Genomic DNA, 23,506 nt, shown 5'->3' with positions numbered 1-23,506 from the left:
CCAGCATCTCGTTGTCTCCGAGTGATTATTAGTTGTTTTATTAATTTTTTTTCGGTGTTTTTTTTTGATGATTTGGGTGAGTTTCTGACGATGGGATGCGATCGGAGGCTGGGACCCAGCTTTTGAGGTATCGAAACGCGGGAGAGTGATTGTTGTTGGGTTTTTTGGGTTTTTAACACTCGGTGGGGAACGTTTTTGTGGATTTAGCGAGTTCTCAGTGCGCCCAGAGGATTATACTGTGGTAATTTTGATGATTTCTTTAGGATTTTTTATTCTCCGGTGGGAAGAAGCGACGGATTGTTGAACCATTGAGCATCATTATCACTGGACAACATCCGGAGCGACGATATTGTTATATCTCGTTTGTCGTTAGTGCTCGACGTTCTGTGTTTGTGTGTGAAACGCAGAGATGTAAAATTATGAGATGATTTTCCCACTGAGTTTCACACAATTTTATCCCACGTGACATGTGCAACAGGAATTAATCTAATGACTGGTGAAATTGATCACAAGTGCCGATAGTCGCGATTGATAGTAGTGTTACCGATAATTTATTGGATAATTAACGAGCTTTTGGTGAGGAATAAAATCGTGATTATCGATAAAATTTCGAAAAGATGCTGGCGCTCGCGATGCGACGCGAACACGCAACTGGACGAAGTAGTGGTAATAATTATGAGCCGGCAAATCCACTAGCTGGTTTCGATCATCTCCAGCAGAATCCATTTGCACATCATGGGAGCAATGAATCGAGACGCGATCAATCGATGAATGAGGACGGCGAACTACAGGAGTTTGTGGATATTGCCCAGGTACAGCAGTTGCTCCAGCAGCAGACGCAGCAGACACAGCATCATCATCATCAACAGCAACCGGCGACTTCCTGTCTGTGGGGCGCGGTTTATCCACCACCACCACCGACCATTGGCTATCCTCATCATCATCTTCATCATCATGGAGCCACGACCAACCATCCGCCAGGTAAAACGATGGACGATGTCCGAGGAAGTTGATGAGTTGAAAATTATCTGTCTGGAGTGGGCCCCGAGACCTGGAGAATTCGGAATGTTCAGAAAATTTTTTTGTTTAAAATTATCTGGGAAGTGGAGGAAGATCTTGGGATGACCAGAACTCTCTTGAAGATCTTCAACACCGTCCAGATGATGTCTAACTACTCTGGGGGATCTTGAAATCTTCAGCGAGAGGCGAGATTTCTAATCGAGTTTTCGGTGATCCACAAGAAATCTTCAATTCACATTCTTCTGGGGACTTTTTCTTCTGAAGATTTTTTTGGCTCGGTGAAATGCTCTTCAGAATAGGGCTCTCAGAGGGTCTTCCCAAGACCTCTGAAGTATATTCCAGAGACAGATAATTTTCGACACCAGTTGATATCGGTTGAATGATAACGCAATCTTGCTTGTCTCTCTCGAATGGCTTGTGCATAGTTGCATGCGACTGTAGTTTATTGTCCTTGAATCATGATGGCATTGAATAGCGCTGGAAAGGGGTGAATCAGGGGGGAGGTAGCGCGCGGGAGCGGTAGTCGAGGGGGTGAATACCGTCAATTATCGGGAAAACCTGGGGGTAACGAGAAAGCAAAAATGCGCGAGAAATAATTCCCGAAATAATTCAAACAAACGATAAAAAATAATTCATAATTAAATATTATAAATAAATATATGAAATGTGCATCTTCGATTGATGGAACCCTTCGAAATTTTGACGACAAAAAAAGGGCTCCCCCCAAAAAAAATCGTGGCGAATTAATTCATCCTGAAACCTCCCCCTCTTCACGTCTGACATCTTCGGGCTGAACCCCTTGCCGCGACAATATTCACCATCGACAGGAGACACCCTCCCCCATCCCGAATATTAAACTCCCGGGATATTTACGAGTGGTGGATTCCCCGCGTTCACAAAAGATGTTAACGAACGCTCTCACTGAACCAAAAGGGAAACAAGAAATAGAGAAAATCGAGAGCCCCCCAACAGCATCCACACCCAGGATTCGATGGGTGTGTCCACCATGAACGCGAGTCACTCGATCGAGTTGTGCCCCAACTCGGTTTCTCGCGCCCGTTGATTCATCTTTTATCATTGACAATTTACAATTTTCCTCGTATTTATTTTTAAACAAGACACCATCGCGATCTAAGCCGTCGGATCGTTGAGGATCGTCCTCCCAGCGACAAACGACTCTCTTCCCTCTCTCCCATTCTCTCTCCTTTAACCATCAGCCCATACGCGAGGTGTACACACAGATGAAAGTTGAATAATTCCTTTTATTCGTGTACGGCATCTCAGTATCAACCTCAAGGCGAATAAATCGAGCGGGACAAGCGCGGATGCGAATTAGCCCGGCGGCTGTGATTTTTTAATACTTCGGGAAAAATTGTCCGCCAGTTGCGACCGGTTGCCATGTACAACGATAGATATTTCCCGTAGCTATACAGGCGCATTCGAAACTTCTAATTATATTTGTCGAGCGATAGGATGTGGTTTTTCATGCGCATAAACAGAGAAAAAAAACAATTGTTCTTAATCTGTGAATATCTTCGGGCACTGCACCCACTCGGAGACTTATTTTCTTTAATAAATACGACCAGAGAAATATTCCGTAAAAATTGTGGAACTGACCTGTCCCTCACCGATCACACAAGTGACAGCCCGACTCTACCAAATAATTACATTTTTTAATCAACACTTCTGTTGATTTTTTCCGATTAAAAAAATCCCTCACATCTCAGTATTTTTTTCTCTACTCTTTATCGACATTTGAAATCAAGAAAATCGTTTCTGCCGCTTCTAATCCCCCATTGAATTACAAACCCCTAAAAAATTGTACCTCACAAGCAATAACTCATCAGCCCAACTCATCATCGACGACTAATAATTCAACCTGATTTTTTTTTCGATAACCGTCTCGATTAAACCCGAGACCATCACGAAACTATCGAGAAAAACAGCTCACGAGCTTAAAAAAAAAAATAATAATAAATGAAAAAATCACGTTGGATTCACTCGCCCGAAATGGAAATCGTGTCTGATAATCACGAGACGAACGTGGGATAAGAAGTGAAAAATGTACCGATAAATGCAGACACGACGGGAACGACAAAATAATAAAAACCAATTCAAAGCTGAATAAAACAACATCAAATGAGAAAAATATGGTGTGGAGGGGAGGGAGGGGAAATAAAACCGGGATAAGAGATTTGTGTCCCAGGCACACACTCACCGATCCACATACCGGTACTATCGATATATATTTCGCGTCGAAGAGAGTCCTACCTCCTTCGGGGCTCTCGCGTTATGGATAAATCGTCGATGATTCATCGACTTGTGCGCCGTCCACAAGATTTAGAGTTTCTCCCCGTATATTTGCCTCACCCTCCTCCCCCCTCCCCCCTTCCTGCCCCAACCCCCTCGGTCCTGAGTGCTCTCTTTTCTCGACTTTCATCTCTCTTCGAGTTGTCGTGAGACCGAAAAAGGGCTCTGATAATTACTCGACGTAAAAAAAAAAAAAAACAACGAGTTTTCTCTCCCTTCTCCCTCACGCAATGCAGCCCGCCAGGGTCCACGGGAATGGAGAAGAAAAAAAAAATAAAAGAATGATTGAAAACGAATAAGGTGTTGGAATGAAAAGGAACAAAATGATAAAAAGTAACAAAAAGTTGAGTAAAAGAAAGACTAGACGCGCTAAAACACGTCTTCGGGGAATTAAGTTGAATGTCAGGCGGGAATGGGATGACTCGAGGGGTGGAGAGGAAGAGGGGGGGAGGCCCTCTAATTCGTCTGAGTTTAGAGTCAAGTAAAACGAGAATTGATGAGACGACGTGTGAGCTCAGTGGCCTAAATTCGGTGTCATCCATTTTGAAAGAAGAAGACGAGAGGTTTTTTGAGGATTGGAAATTTTTTATTTTTGGGTCCAAGTTGTACGCGAAATGATTTTTTTACGGGAGATGGAATCAATCAGGATATTAATTTATCTCAATAAATTAAGGGGATTGAGGTTTTTATATCCTGAAATTATTTTATACTGTTTTTTTAATTAGAGTACATCCATTGATAGATCTCATTAAATTAATTGTTTGTCATGTTTGATCGCATTTTGAGAAGAGAAAATTATATTGAAATATGGTTTATTTTTATAAATATTGCAATTAAAATTTAATGAAATAGAAATTAAGAGGAAATCTTTCACGTCAACGGTCCCAATTCAGTGCAATTAATTTTGAATAAAAAATAAATGTTGAGAATCTCCCAGATTTCGTGATATTTATTATTTTTTCACGTCTCGTTAGTTCTATATCCACAACCTTGCGAAATCATCTCTCCTCACACGAAATAGAAACCCAGTGTCAAACTATTCTATTATTAAAAGGCAGTTAGAGTTGTTTATTGGAGTCTAATGTCTCCGGAGAGGACAACAAAACATATTCAATTAAGAGTCGGTAGGCAGCACCCGCCGATAAACTGCGGAAGAGAAAACCGGACAGTAACAAAACTTTTTATTTCTTCAATTTTATTTCATCTCTTGCGCACGTGCCTCATAAACACGATTAGTCACACACTCGTGTTGTCCACCATGGCGACTTGTTTTGTACGTTCGGGGTACATTCGCGCTAACGTTTGAAAAGCCGTCTGTGCGCATGACGGTGGAGGGGAAGGCGCTAGTCAACGTCACCGGGATTTTTAACTTGAAAAGTTCTGAAAAATCGAGTAAATTAATTTTTCAACGAACCATTACATTTTATTCTCCACCGAGACAGTAAAAATCTCAAAGAATTTATTTATAGTATTAACATCAAGATATTTTTTAAAGCATAAAATTATTTTTTATTGAAAAAAAATTATTTTAATTGACAAAAAAAATTATTGGAGGCATTTTCATTGGAATAAATATCTGGAGCTATTGGTTTTTAGCAGAAATATTACTGAAGTAATTTGATAAAGTTCAGGAGATGAGTTTTATTTTATTCTAACGCGCCATTTCTCGAGATTTCAGTACTGATGCCAAATTGTTTAGAGAATCAGTGGAATTCGTGCGTAATGTCACGACATGATGTAACTATTTTGTTGCAATTTCAGTAGCAGCTGCATTTTTATTTTCAATCTAGCGAGTTTGAATTCAATTAATTTATTTCTTCAACAATTTCACGATTTTTTACTTTAATTGTCCGGAGTAAATTACTCCTGCAGTGGTATACGACACCCTAAAGTTTTTCTCGGAACTAAAATTGCATTTGAATTGAAAAAATTCGAGAATATCGTCACACCCTCCCCGATATTCACCGTAATCAACCGCCATTGCGAGTACGATTCGCGCCGAAATAACGAGGCCATGTCACCAACGATAACAACATTTATCAACAACTGACGTAATTTTCCCGAAGTACTTTTCATCGTGAAAAAAGTCCATTATTGATAAGCGTGCGTCATACTCACCTGCAAATTTTTCCACGCACACACTTGACTGCATACACAATCGTAAGTGCAACGTCACCGGCAAAATTCACAATCGATATGATCAGGAATATCCCGATAATGCTGGTGAACACACACCCCCTGCATTTCCATTCAACCCCGGAAGAATTAGCGTGGGTTAGACCGACGATAAGGCGCATTCACACATGAGTTTAAAAAAAAACCACTCACACAGGTTGAAAAAAAATCGAAGCCCGTTTTCCGTCCTTACGTACGTCGAAGGTATACAATGAACAAGGGAAAAACAAAGTGAAAAGGGTGGGAAAATACGTCAGGGCGCGACGACGACCCGTTCTTTTTTTAGACTGCGTCCGGTTAAATTAAAACTTGCTATAAGCAAGGTCGATATTTTGTTGTTGCTTCGGAAGGAAGCCTTTGTTATCCCCGGAATTTAAAGCCGCCCTACCCCGGGGGTAAATTTAAAAAAGCGCGGGAACTGAAAAAGAATTAAAAAATTCTCATGAAATTTCATGACAATTTTTATTTTATAACTTTTGCATTTTTCCCGCTCCCTAAAGCTGCCTCTCACTAATATGCAACTTATTAAATAGTTCCTCGATAATTATTTAATTAAATACTTATTTATCCACCACGATTTTATTGCTATTGCTCTCTATCTTCAATATTTATTATCAAAAAAATTAAAATAAAATGAGAATTCCGAATGAGACCTCACTACACCCCAACTAGAGCCTTACCAACCCTTAACTGAACCTCATGAAAACCTGATTCCACTCGATGATAGCACCATAACATAAAAAACATTGAAACATAAAATAAAAAAAATCATTTGAAACCAAATGATCTATTAATTAATTTAGTACATTCAATTGTCCACCTGTCGACCAAATAATCGATCAATCAACGATCAAACACTTTTTTCCCTATCAATGATGGTCTATATATTCCCTAGTCCCCCCTTCCCCCTTCTTTATTATGTATCAACGGGGTAAACTACCTATACGTCAGTCAAGATAAACGAAGAGTCGAGGCGCCTTTGACGTCGGCGTTCATTCCGCGTTCGATCGACCGTGTACATCTGTTCCACCGCTGTGAGCATATCATATACCGCAGAATGTTACGATCGTAGGGCCTATTTGTGTGCGTACAGCATGTGCGTTCTTTATGACATTTTCCTACCGCTGATTTTTTTTATTCTGCATGTTTCACCTTTCCTCAGAGTTCTTTTCAGGTGATAGGAGGGGGAGGGGGGAATGACGAAGGGGTGTGGGAATTTATAGGGATATTTTATTTATTTTGTAAATAGAAAGATTTTTTTTTTAAGGGGAAGTGCTATTAAAATTTTATTTAAATCTCTATTTACGGGCAATAGATATTCAAAATTGAATTGGATAATTAAAGAAAAAAATTTTAATGATTATTATCAGAAATGAATTAAAATAGTAATTTTCGATTTTTGTAAATAAAAAAATAAAAATTGTATTTGGATATTTGTGAATAGTATTTTTCAGGAGAATTTTCAGGAGAATTTTACATTTTAATGAGTTTTTTTATGAATATTAATTTTTTTTTCTTCGCTGTAATTAAAAATTCCGAATCATCGGTTATAAACCCAGCGCAGATGACCCCTGTACAGATGATTGGACTCTTTGGTGCTGCTCATTTCCCCTCAATGTGCGTTCTTCTTGACATTTCCCCCCCCCCATCCTTCTCTCATCTCTCAGAAGTCGAGAAAATCCTTTAGTCCTCCCCTCACCTGAACACCACCTTTTTCCGCCTCTTCTAATGGAAAATGACGGTGATCGAGTTGATCCCGAGCCACGCGCCGGTATTTTAATGTATATGTATAAAAACGTTAAAAGAAACGCACCAGCGTAAACCCAGTAGTTGGATTGGAAGGCGTGGTGGGGAGTCGACTTAATGATTGGGCCAGAAGTAAATCGTTCGGGGCCCGAAGAGAAAGGTCTCGGGTATTTTAATGCCCGAACGCCAGCCGGAGTAACCCAGGTAGCTTCATTCCACTCGAAAACCATCACTTTCGTAAATGAGAAGAGAGGCCCAAATTAATTTTTTTCAGCCGTCTGATTTTGTCACAACATGTGGTAAACCAAATGCCCAAATTTTTCATTCCAATAGTTCTCGTTCCAATGAGTTTAACTGAATTATCTCACAAATGTTTATGACGAATTATTGATTTCGGGTAATTATTTAGTTGATTTTTAAAAATCAGTTGTTTGCATAATTTTTTTTGGTGATGAATTGATATTATGGAGGGGTAAAATTATAATATTTTGAGTTTCACTGGGAATTTCCTGGAATTTCATTTTTTTACGGTTGAAAAGACGAGAATTTCACTAGAAAAATTACCCTGAGACCAATAAAAACAATAAATCTGCCAATCAGATATTTCTCCAGCCAAAATATCGGGAATTTGTTTGTTCGAAAGCACTATAATTATCAAAATTATATCCCTCCCAAAATAAACCACTGTCAAATAAATATATCTCCATTCTGGTCTCCCTCCTCCCACTGAACTCCCAAAAAAATCCCAAAAAAATTCATTTCCCACGTCATAATCGCAATTCTCATTAAGCCCCTCAGGAATCAATTTCTCGTGTTTTAATGACACTAATAGCCGCAGCCCAACGGGCGCAGAGCACGAAAAACGCATCGATCGATTAACGATCGTGCAGGCGATAAGGGATAGTCCGGGTCCCGGGGCAAACACCTCGGGTGCGTAAATCATTGTCGCGGCTGGAAAAGTAGGTAGTCCCCTGCACACTCAGACAGAGCAGCACGAAAAACCACACACGCTTGGATCGGAATGTAAAAGATCGAGACGAGCGCTCTCCCTCGAGTCTCCAGCGCAGCCGGGGATTCCCCTCTCTCTCTCGCGCGTCTCGGCCGTATCACTCGGTTTTAAGATCGATCGTGTGGATCCCCATCACACACACACACACACACACACACACACACACACACACACATGAGCACAGCCACCGAGATGAGCTGGTTTAATGTGCACTGAGGGGCCGGGGGAGGCCAAGACTTAACGATCTCCCGAGAGAAAATCGATGCGACGGGGGACGCGGTAGAATAAGTGAGTACTTGTTGGGTATATATCGGGATCATTCGCTGTTGGGGATAACCCAGCTGTTGAAGACCAGAGCCAATGCTTCGGTGGAGAGTTAAATTTTTGAAAAAATTATTGAAAGAAAGTATATAGGGCTCCCCGGGATCCCTCCGCTCCTCGGTATTATAACCAACCTCCGGTTAAGACCGCCCGCCTGCCTTCTCGATGAGAATTACGCATCCGTTAGGTTTTCGAATGTGCGACGGGATTGCAAACACACTCCTTATGCGTATCCTCAGTGTGGATAAAATTTCTCCCTTCTCGTTCTGTACTTTATTTACAGCATCGTACACTCGTGTAAATTTGCTACTCGCGCGAATAGGGGGCCTTTCAGCGGGATAAATGGGAAAAAAAAATTATTCAACGATTGGGGATTGTTCTGAATGGAGGGGTTTTAGAGGTTATTTGAAATAACAAATAACAGATATGGAAAAAATATTTTTTTGGAAATTTTCCTTCTTGAAATACGTATCTATAATTTTGTTTTATTTAATTGTTTGATGAGGGTCTCTTCTGTATTAAATGTTTATTTTTTTTTATTATATTTTTCTGGCTGCTTATTTGTTATCTCATCAACATTATTTTCTGCTTCTCCTCTTCAATCAAACTTAATTATTTATATATAATTTTTGTAGTCCTGAATGAGGAGAAAGACAGAAAACATTTTTTTAATTCCTTTTTTTGGGTTTTAATCTTTATAAATTGTTTTTATTAAATTCTTTTGACTCTGCATTGTTTACTTTATGCGCATAATTTTCGTCCACCCTTCTCCACCAATGAAACTCAATTATCTCAATTCAATGTTTTTTTCTCGTGCCTCAAGGGGCGAAGTAATGGAGAGGAAAAAAAATTCAGTTGTTCATTTGTGGCATCATCGATCGATAGACAACTGGAGATATAAATGAACGAGGTGAAATTGGAATTAGGCATCGTTCAAAGCCAACGATCAATTGACTTTTTCTACGGTCTATGTATCGTGCATTGTATCTCGCTGGCCGCATAGAGCCCTCCCTACACCAGTAATTACCGGAAACGATCCATAAATGGTGGGAGAATTAAAGTCTTCGGGTTTTTTTACCGCGCAAAAACATGTGTGAGTCAACTGCCAATTGTGGAGTCGAAAAGTGATCAAGTTTTTTATTTCCAACTCATGCCGACGGGCTGATTTAAATTCAACATTGTCGATAATCTCCTTAGCTCGTTCAAACTGATTGAAATTATTAACAATTTTTATTACGAAAATAGGTGATTGCGCCATGTGAGGCTCGTATAGAAAATTGTCACCTTATACGGCGGTATAAATTCACCTCTTATACACCGTTAGGCACTATATCACGGTTAGACATTGAAAGTTGTATATCTTGAGTCCACGTTAACCATCGAGTGATGGGAGGAACAGTAAATTTAAAATGCACAGGAACAAAATTTTTATTTTCGATAATTTCTCTCTCAAATTTTTTCAAGAGACCGGAATTTTCGTATCTCCTAGAGTTCTTTATTCTCTGGGTTTACCCACTGGATTGTTTATCATTGCGTCAGCGACAAACAGAAATTCCAAAACACTTATTAAAAATTTTTAAAGTGTCTGTTTTTAATTTCTCACCTCTAACGAACATTTAATTTAATTTATTTTATTTGCGAGAATAACACGAAAAATTTCGATCTTCTACAGAAAATTGTGAACTAAGACGTAATATTTATCCGCTCGTGTGGCCCTTATGTCTACGTGCGGCCAGGGTCGATGGAAAGATTACTAAACGGCTGACGCAAAACTACCGACTGACTTCGCAAATTAACCCAAACAAATCAATGAAAAAATTACAGAAATCTCCCACATGTCACTTCACCCCATCGTCATCAACAAACAAACTTTCCTCGTCCCTCCCCTCTATTTCCTTCCACCAAAGTACCCATTACTTCATATACAATACTGACCTCTGCAATTCTTTAATAATTAAATATCAACCCCATAAATAAATCATTCCATCACTCTCAGGTGTGATTTTCCTAATCCACGATTTCACCTCTTCCCGTCATTTGTCAATCCCTAAAGACCCCACACTTATCCCATCACACCCCCCCGAGGCACAGTGATTCATCGGAAAATTGAATAGACCCCTCTGCATTATCGTCCCCCTCAAATAAATATGAATTACGGTTACCCATGACTTACGAGGCGCGACAGGAATCGACAAATTTCAGTTGTCCCGCGGGCTGATTCCCATGAATTATCCGGCTCTCTCATTACAGAATGACGAGATGCTGAAAAAAAAGCCTGAAAAAAACCCATAAATCAGGGAGGGAGAAGAGTGGAAGTGGCTGGGGGGGGGGAGGATCGTGCGGGAGGGGGGGTTATATGAGGATAAACACTCGTCGAGAAGTTGAAAAACACAAAATAAGTGTAAAAACTCGAGGCGGCACATTCGCGCACGTGTTATAACGCACATTTCCTCGCACGATTGCCCTCGGGTGGTCGCGTGCCGCGAAGGATTCGCGATCGATAGCGCGTCGAGGTGAATAAAAAAAAAAAATAGCGGGAGGTGAGGGGGAGAGAGAGGAGGAGGAGAACGAGGTACACAGAGACCGGTGATACGAGAAAAAGGGGGAAAGAATGAGATGGAGAAATTGGAATCGGTAAAGCGAAACGCGTTCACCTTTTATACGTCAAACTGGATGGCAGTAAATTGGAGCGAGTCGGAAGCTGTTTTGTGCGGTTGAGGTATGCTGCATGGGGTATACAGCATTGAGGATAGGTAGAATGAAGGGATAACGATCGACAACAAGAGGAGTAGAGTGGAAAAACATTGGCTGTCAGCGGTTACGATTGACTCGACGACACAGCGCGAGCGTTCGGTGAGATTGATCGATGCAAGATCGAGGGGAATGGGGGGAGGGGTGGGATGGGGGATTCGAGGGGAGTGTGTCTTCATTACAATGCACCTTGTCATTCTCGATACCTGGTGAATACGGAGGGGTATATTTCCATTCGTCAGGCGATTGATTCAATGTCGGGATAATTTATGTATTTTGCAAATCCTGATAATTAGATACGTTAAGGGATTTATGGTAGTTGTGGTGTAATATTAGGGTTCGTAATTAACGCCCGAAACGTGAATGTTGTGGGACGATTTTGACAATCGGTTTTACGATAGACAAAAATAGCCAACGAAATTCACGACGACAATGTCCTCACAATTTCTCCCTATAAATTCCTTGGACTGTAATACGTGCACGTCAATTTATGTCTGACTATATTCAACTGAAAAACGTTGATAAAAAAAATACCAAGAATCTTGTAACACCAGTCAACCCGATAAAGTACGTAGAGAATGACAATAAACTCGTTTTGAGTCAGAGGCGAATGCACCCAAAAGCAGAGCAACATTATGCTCGGTCAGTGAGAAAGGGAACGGAGAGAATCAAGAAAAATTGAGAATATTGTTCTGAACTAGAGAATATTTTTTTGGCTCCATAATTACAAATTGATTATTAAAAAATAAAACGAAGGTTTATTTGCATTGATTGAAATCAATTAAAATGAGTTCAATAAAAATCCTGCTGACGTTTAATTTTGATTTCCGATTTTATTACCGGGGAATAATTTTTTATAAATAATTTATAAATTGGGAACGACTTCAGGAGCAGATGTGAGGCGCCTCCGGGGGAACTTTCAAACCTCCGGAGCCCGTGAAACAGCGGAAAAAAAATCATTGACCCTTCATTCAAAAATAATTCGGTGGACAACGAATTAAAAAAATCCCGAAACTTGTCAAGATGACTCAGATATATCGATACATCATGTCAAATACCACCGAGTCATTCTTGGATATTTGGGGATGGTTGGCTCAGGTGGTTGCGTGTGCGTCCAAAAATAGTTACACATCGCCCGCGCAAAAGCGAGTCGTGTCGAGACACTAATAGTAACGCGCCCACCGTATTGCCACTGTGCTTATATCGATAATTTTAGACCGATTTTCCACGTCCGCAAAATGAGTGTGCGTTAACCAACACTATCCAACGGACTGCAACAGATGATTGGGACGCGAGATAAGAGGGAGCGAGATGAATTTAAAAATCAAAGAAAGAGGGCAATACGTGTGCGGCGTGTGCGCACACGCCCCAGTGTTGCCAGGGAAAATTTTACCGTATGATATGGATAGTCAGCGCGTGCCACAGCCAGACCCCTAATAGGGGCGTCAGGTGGTTGCACCGGGGGTGCACCAAAAAAAACATTGAAACTCCGAAAAATTGTGGAAAAATTCTTACATAAAAAATAAATGAAAATAACGTCGGGAATTGGCGGCATTTATGTGAAGTGGTGAATGCAATACATGACTTGTACATGTTGTTTATGTATACGTTTGGACGATATACGAAATTAACACAAATTATATTTTTTTACATTATTTTTGCTGTTTGCGAAGTGAAGTGGTAAAACGAGATAAGTTGACTTATGACTGAGTCGAGTTTTTGAGCGATATCTCTGAATCTAAGAGATATAGCGAATATTTTGTCATGACATTTGTTGTAGTACTCGACTCCCCCCACAAAAAAGGTCCTGATAAAAATTGAGCTATCCCTGCTAGATCCCGAGATATTCGTCAAAAACTGGTCAATAGTCAAAAGTGACTTATCTCGTTTTACCAGTTGATTGTTTATAAAGTATTTATTATATATATCGAGTGGACTGAAAATGAAGTTTGATTTAGGGGAGACAAAATGAGGCTTTAAAGATAAGTTGAGTGAAAAAGCCACAAATGTCTGCTCATGCATCGAATTATCCCCTTCTAAAGTGAAGTCTTGAATTCACTGAAGCGACCCAAATCCACATTACGACGCTCCTGACACAAACATTTCCCTCAATGAATGCCTAATTCCCCGAGTTAAACAATGCCAATTACTCAACCCCACTGTCACTCTCCCCATTTGCCCACCACCCCCGCTCATCCACCATTCTCCGCCAACATGAATGGAGAATTAATCAAGACAATCCTCAGTCTGAGATCTAAATCCTCGTGCCATAACATCCCACGAGAATAAAATATCCCCAAAATCCAGAATCCGTGCCAGCCTATTCCCTCGGCGATTTTACCCATCATCGTGTCTATTTCAGGAGTCCCACGCGTTCGTGTGTAAACCAATATAACCCGCGGAAACAGAACATTCTGACCTCCCGGAACCCCTCTGTTTGACTATCCCCTTGAATAATTACCTCCCACCCCGCCACAGATACAACAGCCAAATCCATGCCCTCGATACTGGAGAAAAAAATATTTTCTCAAAAGCAAATTAATTTGATAATTTTTTTTTAATCTTCGGAACTTTGTGATTAAATTTTGAATTTACTCGTTGATTATTCATTGATTATCAATTCACTTTTTTCAATCGCACGTTCTTTTCCTCCAACTTAGACCTGTTTTTAGTAAACAAGTTCTCGTAAACTTCTTTGATAAAATTCATACTTATCGAGTTGAATTTTTCTGCTGACCTGGACCAACCTGAAATGTTGATTTATTACAACTTAAAAAAACTATATTTCCAATAATCATTCAAGGCATGAGTGGAATAAATCGCCTGCCAATCGACTTCTGCCAATAAAATGTGAACTCAGCTTCTGAAATTCCAAAAAAAAATCACTTCATCGAGACGTTTCTTTCATCAAAAAATCTTCACAATTAGAATTTCCCTAAATTGCATATATTTTGCTAAATTATTCCATCAGTGATGAAAGTGAAACCTCCCCTTCCCCCCCATTCCCCGAAAAATCCCGAATCCCTCTCCCATCTCCCCCCATAAAAAACAATTCCCGAAATCTCAGTTTCTGGTCACGTCAGGGGCCGCCCGATTGCATGTGGAAAACCGTTGGTGTGAGAAATGCCGGGCGCGCGCTGCACGATATTCTACGTCACGCGCGTCGGCTACGTCACTGGTGAACGAGAAACGTAGAAGGGCGCACACAATCCCATCTCACAGGGAAAAATTCCCTCAATGATCCGGCGTTGGTGGTTACGAGACAGCACTAGCCAATCGTCAAGTGCAAGCGAGAACGAAAAAGCCTGCGATGCCGACGGTGGCGGCCGGCAATAGAGAAACCGAGGAGTGGTACTGTGACACGGGTGGGACAGGGGTGGCTAACATCAAGTGGGGATGAACAATCGGAGTGGGGATGACAACCCCAGAGAGGGGAAATCCAAGTAGGAGAGGCAAAAGCCGTGCGGCGGTTTGCGGTTGTCGTGTACCGGGTGAAACCGAGTGGGGGGATAAAGTGAAGAGCGGGGATTGGCTGTTGGTCGTTTGCCGCTTCCAAATATGGGACAGTCTCCGTGGTCCATTCATAAAACTACGGGGCGCGCCGAGAGTCAGCTCAGTTGGTGCGCGACCCCCACGCATCGCGCTTCCTCCACACATCCCTCCTCGTGCGCACCCACACATTAACATTTTTATACAGTCAGGGGGATTGTAGACAGACAGAGGTGAAGTCAAAAAGTCCGTGGAGCACGAGAGAAAACCAGTAAAACGTAACTGTAAGGGAGACACGCGGCTGAGAGCCCACGCACTTCGTACTTTATTTATCCCAATTTTTCTTCAATTTTTTTTTTCCATCTCGTGCCGCTCATGTGTGTCTATGTGTTGGGACTTGGTGAAGTACACGAGCTCTGTGTGCCGGTGCATTTGTGTATACCTGCCACCCGTTGATCGTCGCAAAAAAAAAAAACCGCGAGGAGGCGGACAAACGAATAAAGCCGGAGGAAGAGGAGAATATTAATTTCATTAATTGTGAGCTTTATCGAGTCTCCCGATGCTGACGAGATGCAACCAGAGTTGGAAATAAACACCGGGATAATTGTTATAATCCAAGACTGTTGGTGATAATCAACGGATTTTTGTGATTACCCGGATTATTTTATTCAGTGGATATTGGCCCGGGTGGGGGAGTGATATCGTGCAAGGTGACGTCTCCTATTGTTGTTAACTCTCCCAGTGTTGATGGACAATTAAACCACTGTAGCTAGGAATTTAGCTGGTGGTGTGTGCTTACCGATCCGCCATGAGAATCTAAATAAGAAACGACGAGTGAAAGAGGAAAAATGAGAGCTACGAGATTATAAACACGCGTGCGATATATTCAAGTGTGGTCCACGAGTACATGTACACTGCTTGAGACGCTTGTGCCTTCGTTATAAACCCCCTCACCTCCCTCACCGACCCTGGCAGAGTTATAATCGTTTAGTGTTGCCGCGCTCACGGTTGTAGTTATAATTTCAACCGGGGGAATATTTTTTTTTGCCGACAAGAGTGACGCGTGCGCTCCTGCAATAACCGGCGTCCGAGGCCCACCGATATTCCCCACTGATATTGCTCAGCCAAAATTTCAATTTCTGGGGAATACAATAGTCGCCCTTCGAACAAGTTGAACAAACCACGTTTTAGATGATGAAAAAAATTTGCTGGTAAATTGAGGGACAAGAGAGAGAGAGAGCGAGAGAGAGAGACAAGATTGATTGTGAAAAATCGTGAATTTAAAAATCGACAAGTTATAAATAGAAATAATAAGTCTGTTAATAATAATTGCGTTGAACGATACGACTGCAGGCGAGGACACGCAGTGCGGACCGGCAGAAACAACCGCGGCGGCGTCAACCACCACCGCGGCTGACCAATCGTCAATCCAGAGAATGACGATGGACGGAATTGAAGTGGTTGGCACACAACATCATGCCACCGCACCATTTCTACTATCATCACCACCACCCGGCCACCATCATCATCTCCATCATCATCATCATTCAGCACCGAGTCATCATCCACACGGCTACAATATACAAACTGTCCAGTTGAGTTTTGATGCATGTCTTGCGTACAATACATCACCGACAAGTTCAGTGACAGCGGGACGTGTATCACCGACAACTGGTACAACAGTCAATACAGCCAATGGTACTGGCAATGCTGTACCACTTTTAACACTGTCAAGCTGCATGACACTTCATCCAGCGAGCTCAAATTCACCGGATCTTCATCATCGACATCATCACAATCATTATCACACCGATTCACAGCCACACTGTGATGATCCATCGTCACCTGGTGAATCAGCTGAGAAGAGTATTCAGAGAAATGGGGATGATGATGATGCGTGCAGTGGTAATTGTCGGGATGAATTGCGGGACAATGGGGATAAGGATAAACCTGGGGATCTCAATACACCGGTAACAACCAGCAGCGATCTACCGTCGTTCTTTGGACCCTCGGCCCTCGTTGAACCGCCGCCCATATCAGGTACATTTCCAGACATATTCTCGTATCCCGGAATTCATCCCTCCATTCTAACCCCCTCCCCGACGGCTCCAGGTGCCCCTCCGCCTCCCACCACCGCGGGTTTTGCGACTTTTCAAAGTCAAAGTCGAGGAGAGCCACGAGGCTACCCCCCACACCACCCCCCACCCTCCACCCGCCAGCCGAGTGACGTAGTACGACCGTGAAAATAGAAAAAAAAAAAAAAAACAGAAATATCGAACCCCCGAGAAAGCGCCGGATCAATACTCAGCGACCCCGACATTCAGTTCTCTTCCACCCCTCTTCTCGGCTCTTCTCCCTCCACTACTTGCACCTACAAATTCTCGGAAAGCATCCCCCCGGCAGACACCCTCCCTCCCACCCTCCTCTGACGCCCGGCGGGCACCCGCACAGAGTCCATTCATACTTTCCACCCCTCCTGAGCCCGTGCTTTCACCCGACGACCGTGAGCTTTCACGGGCGCCACTTTGACCCGTGCACTAGGCGCCACTGTCTGGCTTTAATCATCCCCCTTCTGCTAACCATGAATTTTCCCAGCTGATTCGGGCGCTTGGACACGCTGGTGACTGATAGGGGTGACGATTGGGGGAAATTGGAAAGTGGATTTTTTGGATGGTTGGAGACTGATTGGGAGGGGTAATTCAGGGCGAAGGGGTTAGTCGAGATGCGGGGAATAATCGGTCAGGAGTTTTTGGGAATTGTTTACGAATCTGAGGGGGGGAGTGATATTTTTATGATATTTTTTTGTGGCGCTGAATGGGGTTCGCAAAAAAGTTAGGGTAGGAACCCTTTATTTATCTTAGATTTTGAAATATTCACTTCACTAGTGAATGAAATTCGATTGGTCGTGGCTAATTAAAAATGTAGGTTTTGACAAATTAATAGAATCGATGTCTGGGAAATATTATAATATAAAACGCTTGTGTTTTTCAAATTTTTTAAATTTATGCAAAAGGTATTCTCGCTAATGTAGTCATTCACGCACGTTGGTAGCTCTGCTTTAACGAAGTTCGCGGCACATTTTTGTTTGGTTTGCATGGAAGTTCATAACTAAAATTTCATAACTAAAAAACGAATATCACAATTTCATCAAAATTTTGCGAACATTTTTCAGGCATCAAAAACGATTAAATAAAATCAATGTTTTTCTGGATTTCAAACAGAAATTAAAATTTACAGGCGTTTGTCTGCAATCCGGATAAGTTTTTAATTTATTTAAAACTTTTTATCATCTGACAAATGTTTATAAACCACGTATATGTAGAATTCAGCCAATTTGACCCGCACCCTACGCGTCATGTCTGACTTTAACGGTTCCCTTTCTCCTCCCGTGACTGTCCCCATCAGATTCGCGACAAAAATTGTGAATCAATTTTTTTTCAACCTTTCGCGACAAATTAGTCTCTCAATCTAAATGAATTGTCGAATAATTACGACACTATAATGAGGCACTTTCACATATCACTCGACCGCAGACAATTCTCACCCCGTACCCTCGTCATTTAGGGGCATTTGGATAATTTTCCTTTACGCAAATCTCTCAGAAAATTATTTCGAAAAATTCCGATACATTTCTCGACGCTTTTCATGAACGAAAATTAAAAATGATCTGCCAGAAAAAAATTTAAAATTGAATCAAGCCCTATCAACTGTTGATTCTTCCACAAAATCAACTTCCACGACTTCCTACGGATGTCCCCCAAGTAGGAAGGAAGCGGGAGACAGGATACCGACAGTCCGTCCGATAGAGAAAACATTAGTCCCAGATGATAACAGTACAGTACATCGTACTTCCTGTGCTTCAACTCACCCGTCTACCATTTACACTCCCAAAAATCCATCAAATCCACAAAAATTCACCGAAACACTTTTCACGAATGATTCCAGGTAGTCTTACGGGCGAGGATTTGTCCCTCGAGGAGGCAACAGTAGACGACGAAGACACCCAGAATCGCGATCACCATCATCACCGTGACAATCAGGACAGCGTAACAACAGGCCAAACGACATCGAGTCCCCAGCGTCACCACCAGGATGACGTCGATCGTTGTAACGTCCTCCAAGGTGGTGTAATCCTGTACTCATCGCCACACTCGACGGTCTCATCAGCACCGACGAGTGTCAACATCTGCAATGTCCCAACCCTGACGTACAGAGGTGTCTTCACAACGACATGCACCCAATCCTCCACCCTGAACACCCTCCAGACGCCTCAGCAACAGCAGCAGCAGCAGCAACAGCAGGCGAACCAAGAGCTCTGGGGATCAATTCCCTCGCCGACATCTCTGACCCTGACCAGCCAGCCATTTCTCCATCCCACCCTGCACTCATCACCCTACGGTAACGAGACCGTTGAACTCCTCCAAGTCGACTCCAAACCACCTCCACCACCTCCCGGCTATCACGACACCCCCTCATCAACCCCAACGACCTGGCTGAGTCACGAGGAGAGTTACGATCCAAATCTCCTGTCCCATCATCATCAGCCCCACTCACACCATCAGGAGCCCACCCTCAAGCAGGAGCCCGTCACAAATTCCGGTTACACTCCCAATGTTCAACAGCATCAACAGCCACCCCAGTCCCAGCAACAGACCTCCACCAATTCTGGTGCTGTTCAACTCGCTGAATACAATCCAAGCACCTCAAAGGGACACGAAATATTGTCACAAGTTTATCAACAGAGTGCATTGCCCCTCAGACTCGTACCAGTTAAACCACGAAAGTACCCCAACAGACCCAGCAAAACACCTGTACATGAACGACCTTATGCTTGTCCCGTTGATGGCTGTGACAGACGTTTCTCACGTAGTGATGAACTCACTCGTCACATACGCATTCACACAGGTCAAAAGCCATTCCAGTGTCGCATATGCATGCGCTCCTTCTCCAGGAGTGATCATCTGACGACACACGTTAGGACACACACCGGGGAGAAGCCATTCTGCTGTGAACAGTGTGGTAGGAAATTTGCGAGGAGTGATGAGAAGAAGAGACATGCCAAGGTACATCTCAAGCAGAGGCTCAAGAGAGAGTCCAGCCATTCAAACTCCAGAAATCATCCCCAATCCCATGCCTCGTCGCCTTGTAATTAGTTTATTCCAGTTTATTTTTTTTCTTTGTCAAGTCGTTAATTGTTTTAAGGTTGAGAGCGATCAAGAGCCAGTATCGAATTTAAATGATTTATTGATCTCTTTAAATACTCAATGATGGTGTTACGTGCCCTACGTCGATACCCTGTGTCTTTCAATCGTGTGACTGGGCAATCGCTTTGTTATTTCGGTTGGCAAGGGGTGCGATAATGGCAGTTGGAATTTTTTTGTCGACTTTGGAAATTTCGGGAAATTGTTGACGGTCAAGATGTGGGAGACTTTGGGATATTTTCTTTCTCTGTGGAATGTTTTTTTGTCTTTTAACATCTGCAGGAGTGAATTCATGTCGATACTGAACCGAGAAAATGGAAAATATTTTTTAAATCTGAGAAACAAATTGTTTTGGAGAAAAATTAATGGAATAATTGAACTTTTTAACTAGTTTTTGTCACCAGCCTTTAGATAATTGTTCGGAATCTCGTTGAACTCACTCCGATTCAAAATTTGAGCAGAAATTGAATTTGCGTTTCCGTTTCGTTGGGAATTAAATTCCGAGTTGGTCCACCCCTTCTCAACCGATTTCTACTCCCTTTAAAAAATGAAATATGACGTAAGGATAATGCTAGCCTCCGTTAAATTGTGTCTCCGTGAACCGGGCACGCTAAATCCCGGCCGTACCATCCAAAGTTCGATTTTTTCCAAAAAAAAAACGAAAGAAAATGAACGAAAAAAAAATTTTAAAAAATTGTCCGTTGAGTCAACGGTACACGACTCCACACTCACCGCCATAAAACCCCTACTGATTGTGCGATGAGAGCAGAATGTTATGTTATAAAAATTATACATAGATATATTATATATAAAGTTTAAACTGAAAAAAAAAACACGCAAGTGTAATTATCGATGGTGATTTATCGTTGTTAAATGGGAAAAAATGTGACTTTTTTCTTGTAAATATGTATATACTACGCCGTGTTATATGTATACATAGAACTATGTGTAACTGGCTACAAGACACAGTGAAAACCGCCAAAATATGAAATACTGATGCAACAAAAAAACAACAATCACAAATTTTAACATTGAAAATAAGACATTTTACTCGTTCCACCCACTTTTTCCTCACACCCATACGTTCGAAAACACAAATTCAACAGTTAATTAACCAGTAACAGTCTTTGGTCACAGTTGAAACTATTTGCCTAGTATTGAACTATTATACATATGTGTATACATATGATTACCGCGATAATTAATATTATGTATATGTTGCTCTATTTATTAACAGAAAAAAAAAAGTTAATGAAAATAAAATGCGTACCTCGTGTACGTTGATTATTCTCGCGCACACAGACACTAGCATAAAATACATATATATTGAGAATAACTATATGTGTATATATTGTTGATATAGAACGAGTATTTTTATTACGAAAAGAAAAATAATAAATTAGAATTGAAGAGCGAGAAAGAGAGAGGAAAAATTGTTTTAATTAGAAGGGGAAAAGACGTTGGATGAGAGATGAATTTTTCCGAGCTTAGTGATGTGTGCGCGTCTGATCCCTTCGCCTCCTTTTCCCCTTTGCAATTTATTGTCCCTTTTCCCTTTGAAAGAGACTCCCCCGTCCACCCGTCAGAGAATACTTTTTTACAAAGAAATGATATTATCCTATTCGCCTAGATAAATTTAATGAAACACATAAAAAAAAATACAACAACAACAAATGTGAAATATAATATTATATACACTGTTTTTTTTTTGTCAAGTGCCATGCACGTCAAATTCGAAAAATTACCTGTATTTCCAGTCGTTGTCGTCGCAGTGCAACATTTGAGCGCTGCCCACGATAATTATTAACAAGAGAACAAATACAAGTTAACGATGATTCACAAAATTTACCCTTTTTTGAATATTTATTTTTACACCCGACCTATCTACGTTCACAAAAATAAAAAAAAAATCCCAGAACGAGGGGGGGGCAGGAGAAAAATTCAGGAGAACTTTGTCCCACTGTTTTAATCTTTTTTCCCTCACTCGTGCGGAAAGTGGAGTTATCCGGACACTGGGGGTGCGTAAAGTGCCCCTTTCGACGCATTACCATCAAAATTATGATTCTTTGACACTTGACTTTGTGCAGAAAAAGGTTTTTTCCGCACGCCGTGCGCGAAAGTCAATTTTCCACACGGCTCCATCCCCCCACGTCTAATTGGCCCCTAAAAATAAAAAAAATTGTAATATCCATCACCCTCGACTCTCGTCAATCATCTCCACCCCTCAATTGAATACAATTCAATTTCCCTCGATCTCAACCACCCTTCGTATATCCCATTGGCGCCATTTAATTCCCCCCTCATTCCAAAACTATTGCAAACCGAAGATGGCAAATGGCAATCCCCCAACACCTCTATCCCTCCACATCCTTTTATCACCCGCACCTCGTCCACCCCCTTCCCCCCCAAACAAATCCAACAAAAATCAAAAACTCGTTCTCTCGCGCCAACGAGTCTCGTCAAGTTCCACCGCAGAACGCACATTCAAATATTCATAATTTCAAAACGTCGAACATCGTCTCGTAACCAACCCAGATCGCCCAACGTTGCCACATTGTGCATTCCCAGCCAATCAATACCAGAAGAATTTTCTTCCCCCCTCCCCGCCCCCCCTCATTTTATCTGATTTTTTTCCATCATTTTCGATTGAAATTTCTCTGCAATTTTTTTTTTCTCCCTCTAATGCTCATTGTGTCTGCGGGGTTGGTACACCCGGAGTGAAGGGGTTACCAACGTCTTGTCTACCAACAAGTATAAGAAAGAACACAGTACACCAAGTGGGCAAAGAGTGAGGCTGTGAGAGCATGTCTATAAATAGGCCCAGGACCCGAGATGAGAGGGCCTCTACACCTCCTGCATTCACTATAACTCCATCTCTCTCTCTCTCCCCCGTTCTCTCGAGTCGCCCGGTGACCACACGCTACAGTCACCTCCCCCAACCCCTCCACCCCACCCTCCTCCCTCCCCCCCCCCCACAACCCGTCAAAATCCATGCCATTTTACCAGACCAAGTGCCTCTCCTCTTTTCCTCCTCGTGTATTCACATCTCCCCACTCTGGCTTATTTTATCGACTTCTCGCTCACTCGACGCACTCGGTTCGATGTATCTCGCTCGGATGGTCGTCGCCACCCACGGTACCATATACGTACGTGCAACGAGACACTAATACAATCAGATACCTCGAGAGACTCTCGTGCGCTTCGAGAGAGTGAAAAAAAAAAAGGAAAAAGGGTTGGAAAATCGAGGGATAAAAAAACATGTGGAGACAGATTTAATTCGAATGTAGCGCTTGAAAAGCCTTCTGAGGTGCAGCGAGAAATATTAATGAATAATAATATGAGCGTACGGACAGGGTGGATGATATTTGATTCTGGTTTGAGTTGCAAATCGATAAATTCAAATTGGCCTTGCGGCTGAGATAGTCTAATTGACAGTAACGTATAGCGTTATATTCAGGGGTTTCAGAGTGCCGGTGAAGAATAA

At 41.9% G+C, this 23,506-nt stretch overlaps 1 protein-coding gene across 1 annotated transcript; it reads left to right on the top strand.

Moving 5' to 3' along the window:
- Positions 1-31: 31 nt before the first annotated feature.
- On the top strand, positions 32-21,866 carry LOC135170425 (pair-rule protein odd-paired-like). The gene is made up of 3 exons (XM_064136228.1): positions 32-981; positions 16,175-16,861; positions 18,767-21,866. Exons 1-3 carry the CDS (start codon positions 618-620, stop codon positions 19,972-19,974), a joined length of 2,259 nt encoding a protein of 752 aa, XP_063992298.1. The 5' UTR covers positions 32-617; the 3' UTR covers positions 19,975-21,866.
- Positions 21,867-23,506: the final 1,640 nt, after the last annotated feature.

The sequence above is a fragment of the Diachasmimorpha longicaudata genome, chromosome 17, assembly GCF_034640455.1.
Source record: "Diachasmimorpha longicaudata isolate KC_UGA_2023 chromosome 17, iyDiaLong2, whole genome shotgun sequence".
Taxonomy (NCBI): domain Eukaryota; kingdom Metazoa; phylum Arthropoda; class Insecta; order Hymenoptera; family Braconidae; genus Diachasmimorpha; species Diachasmimorpha longicaudata.
This window is presented reverse-complemented; position numbering and strand designations above follow the sequence as displayed.

What these genes read in the sequence shown, in the direction of transcription:
- LOC135170425 (XM_064136228.1), top strand. Translation starts at nt 618, where the DNA reads ATGCTGGCGCTCGCGATGCGACGCGAACACGCAACTGGACGAAGTAGT. An exon ending in CACGACCAACCATCCGCCAG is followed by an intron (nt 982 to 16,174) that starts GTAAAACGATGG and finishes ATACGACTGCAG; the next exon opens with GCGAGGACACGCAGTGCGGA. An exon ending in TGAACCGCCGCCCATATCAG is followed by an intron (nt 16,862 to 18,766) that starts GTACATTTCCAG and finishes GAATGATTCCAG; the next exon opens with GTAGTCTTACGGGCGAGGAT.